Below are 20712 nucleotides of genomic sequence, written 5' to 3' on the forward strand. Positions count from 1 at the left end.
TAACAGTCAATAAATGATTATTTTAAACGAATCAAATGACATAAGTAGGACCAGTTCTTTCTTTTCTTTCCTTCTTTTCCTAGTCCTGCTGTCTATCTTTATTTATTTTTAACTTCCTAATTTTGTCATCCTCTTGGACTCCAGTTTTTCAGCTTTATTATTGAGGTATAATTGACACATAACATTATATTAGTTTCAGGTGTACATCATAATGACTGAATATTTGTATACATTGCAAAATGATCACCACAATAAATCTAGTTAACATCCATCACCATGTTTGACTTACCTTGAAGTCATTTATTGAGAACATAAATTCTGGGAACCATGGTATTTGGAAGAAGTAATAATGGCTGGATTTGAACAGCTGGGCAGGGTGTTGTAAAATATATTCTGAAATTAAAATGCCACATTAGACCTTAAACAAGGGATATAAATTACTACTGAAAAAGCTTCTTTTCAAGGCAATTTCACCTTTGAGATGATCCCATAAGAGAATCCACAAATATGCCTTCTATATATTTCTTTTTGGAGCAATTTCTATGTGCTTATATTTTACTATTGATATTTGTAGTATTTAGAAAATTTATGGCACTTTAAATAAAAAGAAAGTTTCATTTAAAAAGTCTTGACTCAGAAGGGAACAGGAAACCCAAACAAAAGACACTGCCTTTTCTCCAAGGTTATTACCAGTGACCTCACACTTTTCCTAGGGGTAAATGGGGAGGTAATTTTCTGTTGTTTAAAAGATTTTCTTTACAGGTAGATTCGAATACCTTATTAATTTGGCCTCAACAGAAACTAACATGTTTCCTATAAATTTATTTATGGATCTATAAAATTCCTTCATTCAAGGAATATTTTAATATCTACTGTGTGTGAAGGGACTTAGCAGTGATCAAGACAGAAGACGTTCCCATTAATAAGGAATTTATACAATAAATACCAATATTTAAAAAGATCATTTTAGATAGCAACAATACCATAAAGGAAATTTAAAAAAGGTAATCTGACTGACAGTGATGACTGGGTGATGTGGAGAGACTATTATTCAGCAGAAGTGGTCAGAATAGGCTTCTCTGAGTATGCGATGCGTGCACTGAGTCCTGAACCAAGAGGGAGTCAGCCATGCAAAGATCTAGGGAAAAAACCCCAGGCACAGAAGATAGGTCCTGGACTTGGCACATTCAAGAAGCAGAAAGAATGTCCATGTGGCTGATCTAGTGAATGAGAAGGAAATGGCATGAGATGAATCAGAGTGCAAAGCAGAAGCCTGGTCCAGGAGGGCCAGAGGATATGGATTTTAAGTGCTTTGGGAAGACAATGAATCTTTAAACTGGAGAGTAGTGTAATCATACATATTGTGTGCATACTTGTTCTTTCTTGTGCACTGTTTTTTAAATTTTCTTTGCTATAGGGGTACTTTTTCCTTATTTCTAATTTTGTAACTGTATTTAACATGGTTGGAATTTTTAGAACTATAATTCTCAGGCAAGCAGAACATCGTTATGCTATGCTTTTTGTAAAATGATCATTGAACAAAATTTATTCAGCCCTGCATTAAGAGATATCACTATAATTAAGGAGAAAATATAGGCATATTACTCGAAGACTTTGTATTAACCTGACTAGGGTTGAACCTATTATTGATAAAACAATTACAGAAATATTCCAAGAATATTCTTGCTGAAATGACCAATTACAATTTGTCCATATAGCAACATCACAAAAATCACATTTATTCAAGGGTCCTAATCAGTGGCATAAGCAGGTAGCACAACTTCTGCTACCTAATGCATGTAAGAACAGTATAGTGAATCTCCGTTGTATATTTGAAGCCTAAGCATCCATCCTATCACTTCAACAGAGAGAGGACAATTGGGTATATCCAAAATTCAACTCCTCCATGTATATTGTACAATATCTCAGTAATCATGTTCCCTTTTCCCTTTCATGTAGTCATGTTTCCAACATAGATATATATTGTTCTGAGTTTTTTGTTCCCTAGTGGGCTGCTGAGGGTCATAGCAGTGCCTGAATCTCAGAAAACTTAACAAGGGTAGTTAAAGAGGACAAGATTATAATTTTTGCCAAAACCAAATAAAAATGTGCCTTGTTATGGTTCACAGGTCTTTGAACACTCTCAAGATTTTAAGAGTTCCCTTTATAGCAGAGGTTCTCAAAATATAGTCCATGTGGATCTCTGGAAATCTCCAAGACCCTTTTAAGCAATCCAGATAGCCAAAACAATTTCATTATACTACTAAGACATTATTAGCTTTTCTCATCTGATTAACATTAGTGCTCATGGTACAAAAGCAATGGTAAATAAAGCCATTGCTGCCTGAGCACAAATCAAGGTAGTGACACTAAACAATACGAGTAGTCATTGTATTCTTCACCACCACACACTTGCAGCAAACAAATACAAGAATAAAGTTAAGTGCCAGTTTCACTTAGGAATGTTCTAGATAAAGTAGCAAAAAAACTATTAATTTTAAATTTCAACTTTTGTTTACACAGCTTTTGAACACTGAGATGAGACAGAAAGTACACATAAGGCAGTTCTGTTGAACACCCAGGTGCAATGGTTGTCTCACGGGATAGCACTTCTGCAATTCTTTGGGTTGATTAGGTGAAATAGCTGCATTTTTTATGGAATAGCATTTTTACTTGAACATATCACGAGCAAACTATCATCGGTCAGATCTGAGTATCTGACAGTCTCATGAAAATGAATGAAGTGAGCCTGTCACTTGAAGGAAAACAATCAACAATATTTGTTGCCAATGACCAAATTCAAGCTTTCAAATGAAAATTAGAATTCTGGAGACATGTATTTGCTACTGTGAGCGTGACAGCTTTGCAATACTCAATGACTTTTTGATGAAATTGGGGTGATATTAATGAATGTGAGTCTTTGATATAATATTATAAAATGTGTCAACTTATGGAAGATCTGCATAACTCAATGAACCAATATCGTCCACTGCATGATGATGCAAAATCATGCATGGGTAAAAAATCCATTTTAAAGTGCTAGAGGGACTAATGGATTTTAAGGTAACAGTACATATGGTTCATTAATATGATATCAGATTCTACATTGTTACTAACCTTTAAGAAACCACCAATTTTTGAGTTTGGTGTAGTATTAAAGAAGAAAATCCAGTTATCTGAAAAGGCTATTAAAATACTCCTCCCTTTTCCAATTACAAATCTGTGAGGCCAGATCTCTTCATATACTTCAATTCAAACAACATATTTCAACAGATTGAATGCAGAAGCAGATGTGAGAATCCAGCTGTCTTCTATTAAGCCAAAAATTAAAGAGGTTTGCAAAAATGTAAAACAATGACATTCTTCTTACTAAAGAAATTGCGTTTTGGAAGATGTAGTTAGTTTTCATTAAAATGTTATTTATGTAACAGGTTCTGGATTTATTATTTTTAATTAATTAATATAGAATTTTTAATTTCCCCATTTTTAATTTCTAATACAATAAATATTTATATACATAACCCATATAAACACATGCTCAATGGGTCATTAATAATTTTTAAGAGTATAAAGGAGTCCTGAAACCAAAAATTTGCAAACTACAGCTTTAAAGAATGCTGTCATTCCTGATAGCCCAAGCAGTCAGGCAAAAGGAGAATTTATTTCTAGGTTGTCATGATTCATTACTGTCAAAGTAATGTTACTGCATTTTCCCCTTTATCCCTCTCCAAGTTAGCAGTAAAATATTCTCCAAAAAAAAAAATAAAATAAAATTATGCAAGCAAATATGAAGCCACAATTTATCAGGCTCTTGAGACTATTTAAAGGCAACGTATCTACACTGTCATGTGCTAGTATCATATTTTAGTCATTTAATTAAGAAAATGCTGTTATTCAAATTTTGCTGTTTTTATCCAAAGTGTCATTGATAATAATGAATTGTCACATTAACAGAGATGTTTTAATGAAAATTTAAACTCACCTGTAAATACATTTGGATGAGGGAAGTTAATAACAATAAGCTTCATCACCATTTCAGGATAACAGATGGCAATTAGCCAAGCAATCATTCCCCCCCAGTCGTGGCCAATAAGAACACATTTGCTATATCCTGGAATGGAGAAAAAAAAACGTTGAGATCTTCTAAAAGAAAAAGGTGGATGCATCATTACCTCACATAAAATGGTCAATGGTATTCTGAAAATAATCTTCCCATAACCTAACTGAAACTAGGCACTTTGTGCAGATACTGAGTTTGGTGTTTCCATAACCTGTATGTCTGAACCACATAAGAAGCTTTTTAGAAAAGTTAGATGTCCAACATCCATTCTAGACCTACAGATTTAGAATCTCTCCCAGGAATCTATTTTTCTTTTTAAGTCTGAAATGGCTAGCCCTGGTCTTGTTCCATGAAACTGAATTTGGGTAAACCATGGTAAAAATTACACATAATTAGGTCATAAGCAAGATTATATGATATCATTGATTTTTCTAGAAAATTGCATGAAGACAAATTTAGGCCAAGTCTGACTGAATCACCACAAAAGATGAATGAAATATAGGTGTTGGAAATCAATGTCTTTGAGTCTATTTTGTTGTAATCACACTAAATGACAACACTGCATTGACACCCCCAGACTCGATTCATTTTTTTTCCCTCCTCTTAGAATATTGGCCTGATCTATGCTCTCATTAGATTATTGTAGAAAGTGCTTTAATTTGATTTCATGGCTTTCTCACTATATTGGCTCCATTAACATACCATGGTAGCAGTTGGGTTTTAGTCAAAAGAGATGTAGTGGATTCAATTATTGTTGTGAAAAACATTTACTCCTCCCCTCTCCCCACTGCCATAAAAGAAGTATGACCCCTTTGATATTAGACTTAGCTGTGTGATTGGCTATGGTGGTATGGTGGATGTATGACTTGACTTTGGGCTCAGCCATATGATTTGCTCTGACCAATGAGCTGCAAGCAGAAACTTGAAATATGCTTCTGCAGCTGGGCTCATCCTCTTGCCATTTCTGCCATTACCCGGAGAAGAAGAGCTACCGCCACCCTTTAGCTTGGGCTCCAGTCCAACTCAGAGGGAGAAGCCAGTCCCAGCAAGACCTGTAACCTGAGACAAAGACCCAGGGGTCCAGCCTACACTTGACTTGCACATCCATAAGAATACGAATAAATGCCTATGGCTATCTGTCACTGAGTTTGGGATGTTTGTTACACAATAATATTGTGGCATTGCTGATCAATTCAAGAAAGGTTGTATGAGTGCTTCTGCATTTTATAACATTTTTAAATGAATATTTTAGATGTGGGTTCTGAAGAAATAAATTTTCTGAGTACAAGAGTCAAATCTCCAACAATTCTGAAAATAATAAATTGCATATGTTAGATCTTTTTAAAAAACAAATTTTGAAAGTCATTCTTGGCTGGTGGACTGAATAGTTTTTCCATATTGAAATAACAGTATTATTTTCAATTTCCTCTATAAATATTTTTAGCTGTGTACTTGAAACCATGGTGACAGGATGCAGACAACAGCTCAGGTAAATGGAAAATGCTTCCTCCCAAGAAATGAGGTTACCAATTCAGTTTGTTGAATGTTAGTCCCTTAAAAAGGATTAATACTGTTTTTTTTAACTGACCTACCTAAAGAGTCTAAAATATCCTTTACATCTGTAATTAGACAGTCCAATTTATAATTCTCTCGATGAATGGGAGCATCTGTTTCTCCATAGCCTCTCAGATCAAGGGCTACAACTCGATATTCACTTTTAAATTCCCTTAGTTGATGACGCCAAGAATACCTGCAGGAAATAAGAAGCATTAAAAACACCGCAGTAACAAATCCAAAGAGTTACATTACAGCTTTTCTAAGTGGAAAACTGTGAGAAACTTAATATTAAGAAAGATTATATAGGGACGTATGGGTGGGTCAGTTGGTTAAGGTCATGATCTTATGGTTTGTGAGTTTGAGCCCCCGCATCGGGCTCTGTGCTGAGAGCTCGGAGCCTGGAGCCTGCTTCGCTCGCTCTCTGCCCCTCTCCATGCTCATGCTTGCTCGCTCACTCTCTCTCTCTCTCAGTCTCTCTCAATAATAAATAAAACATTTAAAAAATTTTTTTTAAAAAAGAAAGGTTATATAGCCGTGTGTGAGCCAGAGGAAGGGACATGTTTGAGAAGGGCACAATGATGTTCTTTATTAAAATTTATGTTATTTGTTTTTATCAGCTCCAGTGGGATATAACAAAGGGCCAATATTTACAGAAACTACAAAATATCTGATATTAAAACCAATACACTTAAAAAAATTTTTTTATGTTATTTTTGAGAGAGACAGAATGCAAGGGCGGGGAGAACAAAGGGAAGGAGACACAGAATTGAAGCAGGCTCCTGGATCCCAGCTGTCAGCACAGAGCCTGATGCAGGGTTCGAACTCAAGGACCTTGAGATCATGACCTGAGCTGAGTTAGACACTTAACTGACCGAGCCACCCATGCGTCCCTAAAACTAATATACTTCTATATGTACTTAAGAAATCAATTTCTAAGCTTTTTTAAAATAATGCTGACAGCTTTCAGGGAATCTGTACTTATAAATACTTCTGTACTACAGAACCATGTGATTCATAGAAAAAAATTACGAGATGAAAATAATTTCCCTAAAAAATAGATTTTATTCACTTTATTCCACTGTAAATGTGGCTCTGAGTTTTTGGTAATAACAATTTACTTACAGATGAAAAAGTCTAAAGATTTTTAAAAAAGATTATCACTGAAAGAATCCAATATAACAGTTGCTTAAGATAGACATTTGTTTGCTAAAACAAAACTCTTCTGTGGACAAGATCCTGAATGAGTACAAGCAAGTGTGAGATTAAAAACACTTAAAAGGTGGCACCTGGGTGGCTCAATTGGTTAAGTGTCTGACTTCAGCTCAGGTCATGATCTCACGGTTTGTGGGTTCAAGCCCCACGTCGGGCCCTGTGCTAACAGCTCAGAACCTGGGGCCTGCTTCAGATTCTTTGTCCCCCTCTCTCTCTGACCCTCCCCTGCTCACGCTGTATCTCTCTCTCTCTCTCAAAAATAAATAAAACATTAAAAAATTTTTGAAAAACAAACCCACTTAAAAGGGGCACCTGGGTGGCTGAGTCAGTTAAGCATTTGACTCTGGTTTTGGCTCAGGTCATGATTTCATGGTTCGTGGAATAAAGCCCTGTGACGGGCTCTATGCTGACATTGTGGAGGCTGCTTGGGATTTGGGATTCTCTCTCTCTCTCTCTCTCTCTCCCCCCTGGCTGTGTGCATGAGCCCTGTTTCTCTTTCTCAAAATAAATAACTTTAAAAACAAAACAAAACCATTTATTTTTTTAAATTTTTTTTGTTTTTTTTTTTAAATTTATGTTTGAGAGACAGAGAGAGACAGTGTGATCAGGGGAGGGTCAGAGAGAGAGAGAGAGAGATACAGATCTGAAACAGGCTCCAGGCTCTGAGCTAGCTGTCAGCACAGAGCCCGATGCGGGGCTAGAATCCACGAACCGTGAGATCATGACCTGAGCCGAAGCCAGACGGCTTAACCAACTGAGCCACCCAGGCGCCCCCAAAAAAAACCATTTAACAGACAAAACGGCACTGGCACCAACTAATGAGATTGGCCAGAGTGCCCCTGCCAAGTCCTGGAGGTCTCTGCAGGGCCAGGTAACCCCCCTGTACTTGATCCATAGAACTGCATTACTAAATGAAATATAGGGATCTGAGATTTCTTCTTTCCTTCCTCCCTCCCTCCCTTCCTTCCTTCATCCCTTCTTTCCTTCCTAAAGATTTTATTTTTGAATAATCTCCACACCCAACATGAGGCTCAACCATGAGATCAAGAGTTGCACACTCTACCAGCTGAGCCAACCAAGGCACCCTGGTCAGTGAGATTTTCTTCAAATAAGCAAAATCATTTGGATAACAAACAGAAAAAACAAAAAGACATGGATTTTTCAAAGTGACTCATATGCTGTGGAATTCCAAATATGAATTTAAAAAATGGATCTGTATGCATATCTGTTCATGGAAAGAGTACAGAATTATCTGATACAAGCCAACTGGGAGAAAAGATTTTTGGAGTGCAGTACTCAAGTGTATACAGTGATGTAAGATTATAAACTAATAGAGAGAGACTTCAATGTCAAGGGACACAAAGCAGTAAGATCAATGAAGCAAATTATGTACTTTACATCAACAGGTCATCAGGAAGAGTGTCAGACATGGATACAGAGTCTTTGATCTGTTATTAGAATATCTATGATTTGTGAAAATCTACAAAAGCATTACCAATTAAAACAGAACTGAAAATGTTAATAAAAAGTGTGTCATAGCAATCCTATTAATTGTCTTTGAGCTATAAAAAATAAAGCAGTTAGTTTCCTTAAAGATATCATCTATCAACACATATGATATTATTTTCCTCATTAGCCTTACTTAAAATTTTCAATTGATTTTTTTTATGCCTTTGAAACTGGAGTCCAACTCTTCCCTCTTTAGAGATTACCTCATTCCCAATCAATAAAGTTCTGCAGATTTAGCCTTTTAAATATTTATTTAATAACTTTTCCTGTCCATCCCTACTATCATTACCTTAATTCAGGCTTCCATTAAGGCAGCAACCTATCGATTGGTCTATCTGTATTTCATTCCCTTTAGCTCTAGCCCTTACAAAACCAAAGTGAGTTTGCAAAAACAAATTTGGTCATGTAATTTCCCTGCTTAACATCTTTTCTTGAATCCCTATACATTCATATCTCAGACATATTGTGGGTTTGGGTCAAGACCAGCACATAAAGCAAAATATCACATAAGATAAGTTAAATGAATTTTTGGTTTCCTGGTGCATATAATAGTTATGTTTACATTGTGGTCTGTTAACTGTGCAGTAACATTATGTCTAAGAAACAGTGTATATATTATAATTTAAAAAGTATGGTTGTGGGGCACCTGGGTGGGTCAGTTGGTTTAGAGTCTGACTTCAGCTCAGGTCATGATCTCATGGTTCTTGGGATCAAGACTCTATGTCGGGCTCTGCACTAGCAGCTTGGAGCCTGCTGGGGATCCCCTCTCTCCCCCTCTCTCTCTGCCCCTCCCCTGCTCTCTGTCTCTCTTAAAAATAAATATTAAAAAAAGAATTTTTAAAAAGTACTGCTTGAATAGAACTGTTGAATCACTGTATTGTATACCTGAAACTAATATAACACAGTATGTTAACTATACTGTAATGAAAATTAGAAATGTAATAAAATCAAACAAAAAGTAAAAGAAAAAATACTTTATTGCTAAAAATGTGTTACCCATCATCTGAATTTTCAGTGAGTTGTAATCTTTTTGCTGGATGGTCTTATCTCAATATTGATGACTGCTGACTGACCAGGGTGGTGGTTGCTGAAGGTCGGGGTGGCTGCAGCAATTTCTTACAATAAGACAGCAGTGAATTTTGGCACCTCAGTTGACTCTTTCTTTCACAGATGATTTCTCTGTAGCATGCAATGTTGTTTGGTAGCATTTTACCCACAGTAGAACTTCTTTCCCAATTAGAGTCAGTCTTCTCAAACCCTGCCTCTGCTTTATCAACTAAGTTGATGTAATATCCTAAATCCTCTACTGTCATTTCAACAATCTTCACAGCTTCTACACCAGAGTAGGTTCCATCTCAGGAAACCACTGTCTTTGCTCATCCATAAGAAGCAGCTCCTCACCCATTAGTTTTGCAGCCATTCAGTCACATGTTCAGGCTCCACTTCCCTTTCTATTCTTTTGCTGTTTCTATCACACCTGCTTTTACTTCCTCCACTGAAGTTCCGAGCCCCTCCAAGTCATCCATGGGGTAGGAATCACCTTCTTTCACTCCCGATCATGTTGACATTTTGACCTCTTCCCATGAATCATGAATGTTTTTAATGGCATCTAGAATGGGACTATTCCAGAAGGTTTTCAATGGACTTTGCCCAGATCCATCAGAGGAATCATTATCTGTGGCAACTATAGCCATATGAAATGTATTTCTTAAGTAATGAGACCTTAAAGTCCAAATTACTTCTTGATCCATGGGAGGTACAATTGATGTTGTGTTAGTAGGCATGAGAACAACATTAATCTGGTTGTACGTCACCATCAGAGGTCCTGGGTGACCAGGTGCACTGTCAATGAGTAATAATATTTTGAAAGAACTTTTTTTTTCTGAGCACTAGGTCTCAACAGTGAGTTTAAGATATTCAGTAAACTATGTTGTAAACAGATGTGCTGTCATCCAGTCTTTGTTGTCCCATTTATAGAAAACAGGCAGAGTGGGTCTAGCATAATTCTTAAGGGTCCTAAGATTTACAGAGTAATCAATGAGCATTGGCTTAAACTTCTCAAGTTTTAGCTATATTAGAAGCAAGAGAGTCAGCCTGTCCTTTGAAGCTGTAAAGCCAGGCATTGACTTTTCCTCTCTAGCTAAGAAAGTCCTAGAAGGCGTCTTCTTCCAATAGAAGGGCTACCTGTCTACATAGAAAATCTATTGTTTATTATAGCCACATTCATGAATTATATGAGCTGAATCCTCTCAATAACTTGCTGCAGTTGATATATTAGCACTCGCTGCTTTACCTAGCATTTTTCTGTTATAGAGATGGCTTCTGTCCTTAAACCTCATGAACCAAAGTCTGCTAGCTTCAAACTTTTCTTCTGCAGCTTCCTCACCTCTCTCACTCTTCATGGAATTGAAGAGTTAGGTCCTCGCTTTGGATTAGAGTTTGGCTGAAGAGAATGCTTTGGCTGGGCTGATTTGCATCCAGACTGCTATAACGTTTTCCATACCAAGAATAAGGCTGTTTCACATTCTTATCATTTGTGTGCTCACTGGAGTAGCACTTTTAATTTCAAGAACTTTTTCACAGTATTGACAACTTGGCTAACTGGCACAAGCGGCCTCGCCTTTGGCCTATTTTGGCTTCTGACATGCCTTCCTCACTAAGCTTAATCATTTCTGGTTTTCAATTTAAAGTGAGGGATGTGCAACTCTTCCCTTCACTTGAACACTTAGAGGCCTTTGTAAGGTTATTAATTGGCCTAATTTCAATGTTGGTTTGTCTCGTGGAAGAGAGAGACGCAGGGAGAGAGAGGAAGACGGGGGAATTGCTTACTGGTGAGTAGTCAGAACTAAGACAACACGTATCATCAAGTTCACCATCTCATACAGGCGTGGTTTGGGGAACTTCCAACACAATTACAGTAGTATCATCAGGGGTCACTGATCACCGATCACCATAACAAATATGGTTATAATGACAAAGTTTGAAATCTTGCAAGAATTACCAAAATGTGATGGATACAATGTGAGAAAATGCTGTTGGAAAAATGACCCCAACAGACTTGCACGCCACAGAGTTGCCATAAACTTTTGTTTGCAAAAAACATGGTAGCTGTAAAGCACTATAAAACAAGGCACACCCATACTCATAACATGCAGTCCAAGCTCGTCATTTCTTCAGACAAAAATGTCAGAGGTCTGACTATTGCCCAGTCTTCCAGCCTGATTACTTTGAGTCTTTGTCATTTGCTAGGTAATAAAAACCAGACACAATTCTAAGTGTTTCACATATAGTAATGTTGATCTTTAAAACAAAACTATGAAGTAGATATTATTATTGTCTCAACATTACACCTAAAGAAATAAAAATACAGAGAGGTTAACTATCTTGCCAAAGGTCACAGAATTAGCAAACAGCAGAGCCAGGATTCAAACCCTGGTAGTCTGGCCTGAGTCCATGGTACACTGCCCTTACAGTGCTAAGGCACTTACAGTGAGTAAATGCAGTGTTGCTTTTTGCTTTTGAGGTTGTTCGCTAGATTTCATTTGTCTGAAATATCATCCTACTCCACCACTCCCCTACTCTTCACAATCCTTGCTCTTCCCCTTCACTGAACTCCTTATGTGAACATGTCCATTTTCAAGAGACTTCCCAGGCTCCCATCTTTCCAGGTGGGTAGGATGCCCCTTCTTACTCTCCCACTTGTACATACACTCTTCAGCATACTGGGCATGTGCATTATAATGGTCTAGGGGTGTCTGGTGCTGCCACTCAGTTGGGAGCTCCCTCAGCTGTCAGAATATTTAGTGTAGGTGCTCAGTAAAGATGTGTTGAATAAGTAAAACAAGAAACAAATGAAAGCCCTGAATCTTGACAGTGCTAGAAGTACCAGCTGTTCAACAAAGCTTGAACCGTGAGACACTGACAGTTAAAGTTCCGAAGTTCCTGCTGGGAAATTTATATTCAGTGTCCATGAAAATATGCATTGTTTTAATATCTGAAGTATCTGTGTCTTCATTTAGAATTCATTTAATTATTTGGGGTGCCTGGATGACTCAGTCAGTTGAGTATCTGACTTTGGCTCAGGTCATGAGGTCAAGGTTTATGGTTTCAAGCCCCACAGCGGGCTTTGCACTGACAGTGCCAAATCTGCTTCAGTTTCTGTTTATCTGCCTCTTCCCTGCTTGCACACTCTCTCAAAAATAAACACTTTAAAAAAAGAATTTTTTAAAAAATATTTATTTATTTTTGAGAAAGAGAACACAAGTGGGGGAAGGGGCAGGGGGACAGAGGATCCAAAGTGGGCTCCATGCTGACAGCAGAGAGCCTGGTGGAGGGCTTGAACTCATGAACTGTGAGACCACGGTTGAACGCTTAACCGAATGAACCATCCAGGAGCTTCCCCCCAATTTATCTTATTAGAGATTCCAAGGTAGAAATTTGAGTCAAAGTAATATGTAGAATATGCAATATTTTACATTGAAAATTTCACTAGAAACATATTTATGCAAACATAATACCTGCATATTTTGTTCTCTTATTAGTAATTTAAGTTGTCTTACAAATAAATTCAACTATTGCTGTCATCCAAGAGAGGAACTAAACAATATCTCAAACATTTCTAAGAAATAGGGCAGCTGGTGGGGCACCTGTGTAGCTCAGTCGGTTAAGCCTCCGACTCTTAGTTTCAGCTCAGGTCATGATCTTACAGTTCATGAGGTCAAGCCCCACATCCTGCTCTGTGCTGACAGTGTGGAGCCTGCCTGGGATTCTCTTTCTCTCTCTCTCTGCCCCTCTCCTGCTCTCTCTTTCTTTCTCTCTCAAAATAAATAAATAAACGTATTTTAAAAAAGAAATAAGGCAGCTGTTATCTTAATAAGTTGCAAATTTTTAAAAGTGTAATCTTACCAGAATTCATAAACAAGGCATATTTGATTCACATTTTAAACTGAAAAAGAAATCACCCCAGTGATAGATTGACGGCATTTCATTCATATGCTATAAACCAAAAACAACCCCCTTGACACAGAAATGAAACAGACCACAAAATCAGTAACTCCTAAAAATATTACAAGTAAACAAAGCTAACTATTTTCATCCACGTCTTTTTTTCTAGGACTTTTAGGTGATAGCAGAAGACACTTTTGAAAAAGCAACCTCTTTCCTAGTGATTACTCTTGACATAAGAGGTGTCCAGATGCAGGATATCCTTTTCCCCTTCGCAACAGAAAAAGGGCCACAGTCATCAGCCTCAGCTGTGTGCACGAAGAGCCCTCCCCTGGCTCAGCACTTGAGTAATGACGGATGCATTCCATACAGCTGGTGATGAAGACAACTCAAAGAAACTGCCTGCATCAGCTCCAAATATTTTTAAAAGCGATGCAAATTGAGGTGGAGAGAGAGTGGGAGAAAAACCATCTTCTGACAATTTTATTTTGGGATAATTTAGCTAAAAGTCTCATAGATGTATGTTTGATGTCTCCTTTAGCTTTTAAGAAAGAAGACCCAGAATTTTTATTGTTTCCATGCAACATCTAATATTAAATGTCACCAGTTCTCAATAGCTATTCTTAGGTAATGATGATAAATTACAGATAATATAATGCATTTGTAAAGTACTTTTCTGTTTAAAATCATTTTGACACACATTGCCAATTTAGGATATTTTGTTTTCACAGTATCAAATATTCTGATCTGCTCCATCTACAAATAAACATCATTTCATGGATATTTAGGCAAAACTTGATTAATAGGGGAATAATATTTACACTTATTTTTAAAAATTATTTTAAGTTTATTTGCCTTAAGAGAGAGAAAGAGCAAGTGGGGGAGGAACAGAGAAAGAGGGAGAGAGAGAATTCCAAGCAGGATCTCCACTGTCAGCACAGAGCCCCATGTGGGGCTCGAACCCATGAACTGTGAAATCATGACCTGAGCGGAGATCAAGATTTGGACACTTAACCAAATGAGCCACCCAGGCACCCCTATTTACATGTATAATGTAAATTTATATTGGCTTGAAATGTCAAAGTTTTTTGTTTGCTGTTTTTGGCTTTTAAAGAAGATAGAAATGCAGAGCGCCTGGGTGGCTCAGTCAGTTAAGCATCCAACTCTTGGTTTCAGCTCAGGTCATGATCTCATAGTTTTGTGGGTTCAAGCCCTGCATTAGATTCTGCACTGGCAGCTTGGAGCTTGCTTGGGATTCTCTCTCTCTCTCTCTCTCTCTCTCTCTCTCTCTCTCCCTGCCCCTCTCTATCTGCCCCTCCCTGACTCACACTGTCTTTGTCTCTCTCAAATAAATAAATAAACTTAAAAAACAAATAAAGAAGAGGAAATGCCAGAGAAGGGGCTTTGGGAAAAAGAGAAGGGAAAGCCAAGAGAGAGAGTCTTGAAGTGGTTTAATCAAAACAGCTTTGTCCTAAACTCTGAATCTGACTTTTTCTGAATGCAGTACCTGTAAGGAATTGACTAGATTCCTGATAGGTAATAGTGGGAATTTGATTGGAAGGAAAGGCAAAGTAAGACTCAACATAGAAGTACTGTTTTAGGGTATGATATAGGCAAGCAGAGGTGCCTGATTTCCAGTAGTGTCCTTGTAGTTACTTTAGGACTCCTTTCAGATTAACAGCTGGCAAAGCTCAGTGAATTCAATATGGTCTATTTGAGTAACTGAATTATTAGTTCATTGTTGTTGTTCTTAAATCTCCTGGAGTAACACATCCAAGACTTGACTTTACTGGAGCAAGTAGGACTGGTGTGAGGGCCCAGTGCCAGGTCTCCTGTCCCATTCACTGAAGATTAGAGGACATGTACAAGAATCAACTCTTAGGAAGAGTAATAATGGAACAACACTATGAAATACGTATAAGAAAGTATCATTCTTAAAATATGATAGAAAGCATTTACTGTCCAACATTGAAAGGGCATCACTGCTATTTGTTGTTTCTTTGAAACAATTACCAAGTGGTTTGACAGGTTGTACGTTTATTTTTAACTTCATGGTAGACTGTTCTACATGTAAACAAGTGAAGTTCCAGGAGAAAAGAATATGAACACTTACTCGGGTTGGTGTGAGATAGACAGAATAGCTTTTAAATCTTTTCTAAGAAGTTAAATATCAACCCCTACACCAACAGATCATGAATTTTATTTAGAATGATGATCCAGAATGTTAAAGGGAGGTATTCTAACATTGTTCGCTAACTTTTTAACACCCTCTTGAATGTTTCTATAAAGTGTGAAATTTGAAGGATGAAAATCAGTGTACATTATCAGATGATTATCATTTCTATATACTGAGAACAAGCAGTAGAGGTCAGCTTTGAAGTTCAAAAATGAGGTGTGCCTTGGGTTTAGATGAGATGATGTACACAAAACACTTAGAAGAATGCCTGGCACACAGTAAATGGTCAGTAAATGTTAACTATCATCATCATCATCACCAGAATCAGGAAATTATGTTTTTACAGGTCTAGGACAATGGCCTGTCCCCAAATTTCATCATTACTATCACTTTTAAAAAATTTAAATCCAAGTTAGTTAACATAGTGTAATAATGATTTCAGAAGTAGAATTTAGTGACTCATCACTTACATATAATACCCAGTGTTCATCCCAACAAGCACCCTGCTTAATGCCCATCACCTATTTAGCTCATCCCCCCACCGGACACCCCCCCAGCAATCCTCAGTTCTCTGTATTTAAGAGTCTCTTTTGGTTTGCCTCCCTCTCTCCTGTTACTCTTATTTTCCTTCCCTTCCTTTATGGTCTTCTGTTGTGTTTCTGAAATTCCATGTATGAGCGAAATCATATGACATGTATCTTTCCCTGACTTATTTCACTTAGCATAATACACTTTAGTGCCATCCACATTGTTGCAAATGGCAAGATTTCATTTGTTTTGATTGCCAAGTAATATTCCAATTGCTTCACTATCACTCTTAAACCAAGAATTCCATTATCACATATTTTTTCACATCCTTTAAAGTCTTAAAGATTTTGAAAAAAAATTTTTAAAAAGGGAGGGCACCTGGGTGGCTCAGTTGGCTAAGCATCTGGCTTCGGCTCAGGTGATGATCTTGCAGTTCATGAGTTCGAGCCTGTGTCGGACTCCGTGCTGACAGCTACAGAGCCTAGAGCCTGCGTCAGATTCTTTGTCTCCCTCTCTCTCTCTACATCCCCTCCCCCTGCTCTCTCTGTCCCTCAAAAACAAACATTAAAAAAATATTAAAGACTTTGTATCATCCAAAGTCCTGATCGAAAGTGCAGCTAGCTCTCAAAGAGGTATGATCTCAATGAACTTTAGATAATACTTTATCAGTGAAAGGGACTTTATTAATAAATGCATGGAGAACATTAGTGCTGGCACGTGCCTCTCCACACTGAGTGAATGGGAATGAAGAAAAGGAAATACTTATTGGGTATTTTCTGGGGCTATGTAAAAGGCTTTCTGTAAGCCTCCCTTTATCTTCACAACAACCCTGTGAGATTATCGCAGATGATCCTGCAGGATCCTGCAGCAAGTAAGTGATTAAGTCAGAATTCACCGCCCCTGTTACTTTCTGCATATTTGACTAAGGCTCCAAACTTCCATCTTCTGGTGAGCCAATCATTTTAAGCACTCCACTAAACGAGTCCACATACATATGCTTGAATTGCACTGGGCTGTTTACCACCTAATTAACTTGTCGCCAGATGGAAGAACAGATAAAAGTTTAACATGAAAACGACTTATGTTTATTCATGCAGGCAAATCCAAGGGGAGAAAAATCTTCATGAAGGGAATATCTCAGAAAAAGACAGACTTTTTGCTCTGGAAAAATGATGAGGTAAATGGGGATATGCCATCCTCCATTCATTTCTTCAGTGCCTAATACTTCCTAGTGTGCTGACATTCTCAATGTATTTATTAATAAAATCGCTTTCACTGATAAAGTATGAACTAAAGTGTATGAGGGTCAGACCTCCTTCAGAACTAGGTGTATTTTTAATCAGGACTTTGGATAACAAAAAGTCTTTAAAACTGTGAAGAAGGTGCAGAATATGTAACGGTGAAATTCTAGGTGTTAGGAGTGATAATAAGGGAGAAACTGGGGACAGGGCGTTGTCCCAGACCTTTAAAAAGATACTGCATATTCTGCCTTTCTGTCAGCTCAGAAAATATGATGATTTTTCATCTATTTCTTATAATTTGTGAACTGTCTCAAGATCATAGCTCTGTTATCAAAAATCCAGTTTTCTTTTTATCACCATATGCAGCATCTTTCAAAAAGATATTAATTTTTAAATGCTTATTTATTTATTTTTGAGAGAGAGAAAGAAGAGGGCAGAGAGAGAGAATCCAAAGCAGACTCCACACTGTCATCACAGAGCCCGATGGAGGGCTCAAACCCACGAGCTGTGAGATCATGACCTGAGCCGAAGTCAGACGCTTAACCAACTGAGCCACCCAGGCGCTCCAGAAACTTTAAACACTAAACCAAACTTCTTTAAATTCTCAAAAAAAAAAAAAATAGGCTGGTACCAGGCACATTCCTTTAGAAGGAAAACCATTCCTATGATTCAAGAACATTAAGGAAGGATAACTGGATAAGTAGGCATAGAGTAAGGTCTATGAAAAGTCATAACAAGAAAATGATACTGTGATAAGACAAGGCCTGAATGGACAAGAAAAGTTGGTTGGTAAGTTTACCAGAATTCTGGAAATCCATGAAGCAGCAGCATAAGTGGTTTGCCTCTTTCACCAGCAGCAACATAATGAAATCTTAACCCCGAATCCTGCAGTAGAAAATAGAGGGCACGGAATTTTAGTGATATCTTGCATTGGTTGTCAAAGTAAGTGCATTTAGTATTTCCATTTCATTAAAGAAAAAACTTGTATTATTTTTAATATCAAGAAATAAAATAAATATTATTAAATTTCAAAAAGAAAACAATCCCATGATTTATCAATAGGGTAAATTAGAGTCACTTTCCTAAACATTGCCCTTTGGAGTACCTTCCCTCTTCCCTTCTTGTTCTACTTACAAGGTCAATTTATATGGTGTAAGCTCTTGGAACAATGTCACAATTTGTGACTTTCATCTTACTGATGTGTCACATTCCATCTCATTCAAATTCTGCAGGACATGTAAATAATTCTGATCTGAATTTATATTCTTGCCATGTTTACCTCCTAGTCATGTACTTTTCTCAGCTTGCCCGTCAAGAGCTGTGCCATCAGTTATATAATTCACACCTCCTTTCCTTATTTTTAGTTCTCTCCTTCCCACATTATTATTTTAAGTTGAGAGTTGTATGTACCGTCCCCTGGCTTCCTGCTCCTCACGTCATGTCAATGTATTTCCAACAGCAGAATGCTCTGAATGCTCAAGACTTTTCTCTGCATGCAGGAGACAAGACTGCCCAAGGAAAATGAAAAGTATAGGGGTGAGACAGGGATATAGCAAATATAAGGCAAACTGAAAAGAGTAAAATGAAGAAAAAAGCAAGAAAGGAAAATAAAAACTCAGAAAGAAGTGAAGAAAGAAACCAAGACCCAAAGCTGAGCACAGAGACTAGGTTTCATAGCAGGTATCCCAAGCACGGAGGTTTTCAGATGTGAAAAAATCTTAAAAGGTCATTTAATTCAACCCCATCATTTTGGCAGGTTAGGAAACCTAAGTTCAAAGATACTAACATGGGTCACAAAGGTGGTTGGGAGCAGGGCTGTGACCAGAACCCATTTTCTTCTATCTTGCAGGACAATATTCTTTCCACTCCATGGTCTGTCTCTGGCAACTCTTGGGAGTGGCCAGGGTCAGAGGAAAAGCATTATGAGGAATTTCAGATGATTCTTTCTCACTGTTTTTCTTCTTCAGGTTGGATCAAGATAACAAACCTGACTTTGCTCTCAATTGCAGAATGCCTTTCTAGAAGTTCAGTGACTTCTGTTATTGGTGATGAATCTTGGGGACTTGACTGGATTTAGTGACAAATACTTTATTGCACTTACTATGTACTAGGCATTGTTCTAAGTTTTTGTTTGTTGTTTTTTAAAGTTTTTTTCCCCCCAAATATTAATTTCTTTCATTCTGAATAAGGGTGACCCTGGGCTGGAAAAGGATTAGAAAAAATGTGCTCTTGGTCTTTTAAACTCTGGCTGCTGGACACTCTAGCTCCTAATAGGAATCCTCCACTTGCTGACATAAATATCCCCTCATCTGAGGGTAGTTTTTGAAAGTCTTGTGAGTCAGACTGCAAGGTGCAACATGAAGGGCTATATCTCTTCACCACCTGGAGCCTCAGGAAATGGAATATCCGTGGGCTGCCAGGAGGCTTGGGACAAGCATGAACAGTTCCAGTCTGAATGCATGGTTGACTTTTACTTTTTATTCCATTCCTTTGGTCTCTGACTTCTTAAGTCTGCTTCCTTGCCCACAAATATACACCATTTACTTACTGTTTCATGCTGGTTAGGTCATCTGTGAATGTTCCATTCTGCTACTCTGAATAAAGTCCTATTTCCAATGACTTACTCTATTTACTCTTTCAATCTCTAAAATTTGGGCAAGGACAGCCTCATGAGACAGTAAGGCGCCTAGGAACAATCTCCTACAGCTGACCTGAGCTCTTAAGGGCAAAAAGGTGACTCGAGACACCCGTCCCTTACAGGGGGCAGAATCATTCTGGGTTGTTGTGGTGGAGCAGGAGGGGACAGTAATATATATAGGGCCCTGATGAGAGACCTTCCACATAACCTATTCTCAGTTTCTCTCTCCTCTCTCTCTCTCTCTCTCTCTCTCTCTCTCTCTCTCTCTCTCTCTCTCTCTCTCTCTCACACACACACACACACACACACACACACACACACACACACACACACACACACACACGCCCGACCCCTCTCCCGCCACAGCTCGCCCCGCTTGCTGCCCCTTGGCATCTTCCCTGTCCCCGCCGCGCGCTCTGGCGATACCCAGGAACCCTAAGGGACGCTGGGCGTCATGGAAGGAGCAGCCCCGCGCGCTCTGCTCTCACGGCGGTCACGTTCCCTCCCGATACCGCCGGGCCGCGCCGGCCTTCACCTTGATCCGCACGTAGCAGTGGGTACCCAGAGAGGGGTCGTTCAGACACGCGGGAGGGTGTTCCCGGGCGACCCTCCGGAAGGTCTGCGCCGGTCCCTTGCCGATGCTCCACAAAAGTTTGAGCAGGTAGATGGAGGCGCAGAGCCCGCAGTAGCAGTAGACCAGGGACCAGAAGAGCAGGGACCGGATCGTGACCGTCAGGCGGAGCAGGCAGTCCCGCAGCCTCGCCATCGAGCGGGGCCGGCGGCCGGGCCCGCTGCCCTTCCGAGGCGCGGGAGCGGCGGCGCTCGCTCGGGCTGCGGAGCCAGACAG

At 38.6% G+C, this 20712-nt stretch overlaps 1 protein-coding gene across 1 annotated transcript in view; it reads right to left on the bottom strand.

Annotated features, from left to right (window-relative positions):
* The window catches only part of EPHX4 (epoxide hydrolase 4), a 39994-nt gene extending 19282 nt beyond the window's left edge, over window positions 1-20712 (bottom strand). Inside the window, exons 1-5 of the mRNA XM_029948009.1 lie at window positions 20401-20712; window positions 18027-18112; window positions 5653-5810; window positions 3983-4111; window positions 290-393 (exon numbers count right to left, since the gene is read on the bottom strand). Coding sequence (XP_029803869.1) covers window positions 290-393; window positions 3983-4111; window positions 5653-5810; window positions 18027-18112; window positions 20401-20631 — 708 coding nt within the window. The 5' untranslated portion in view covers window positions 20632-20712. The remainder of the gene's footprint in view (window positions 1-289; window positions 394-3982; window positions 4112-5652; window positions 5811-18026; window positions 18113-20400) is intronic.

The sequence above is a fragment of the Suricata suricatta genome, chromosome 8 (genome assembly GCF_006229205.1).
Source record: "Suricata suricatta isolate VVHF042 chromosome 8, meerkat_22Aug2017_6uvM2_HiC, whole genome shotgun sequence".
Classification (NCBI taxonomy): Eukaryota; Metazoa; Chordata; class Mammalia; order Carnivora; family Herpestidae; genus Suricata; species Suricata suricatta.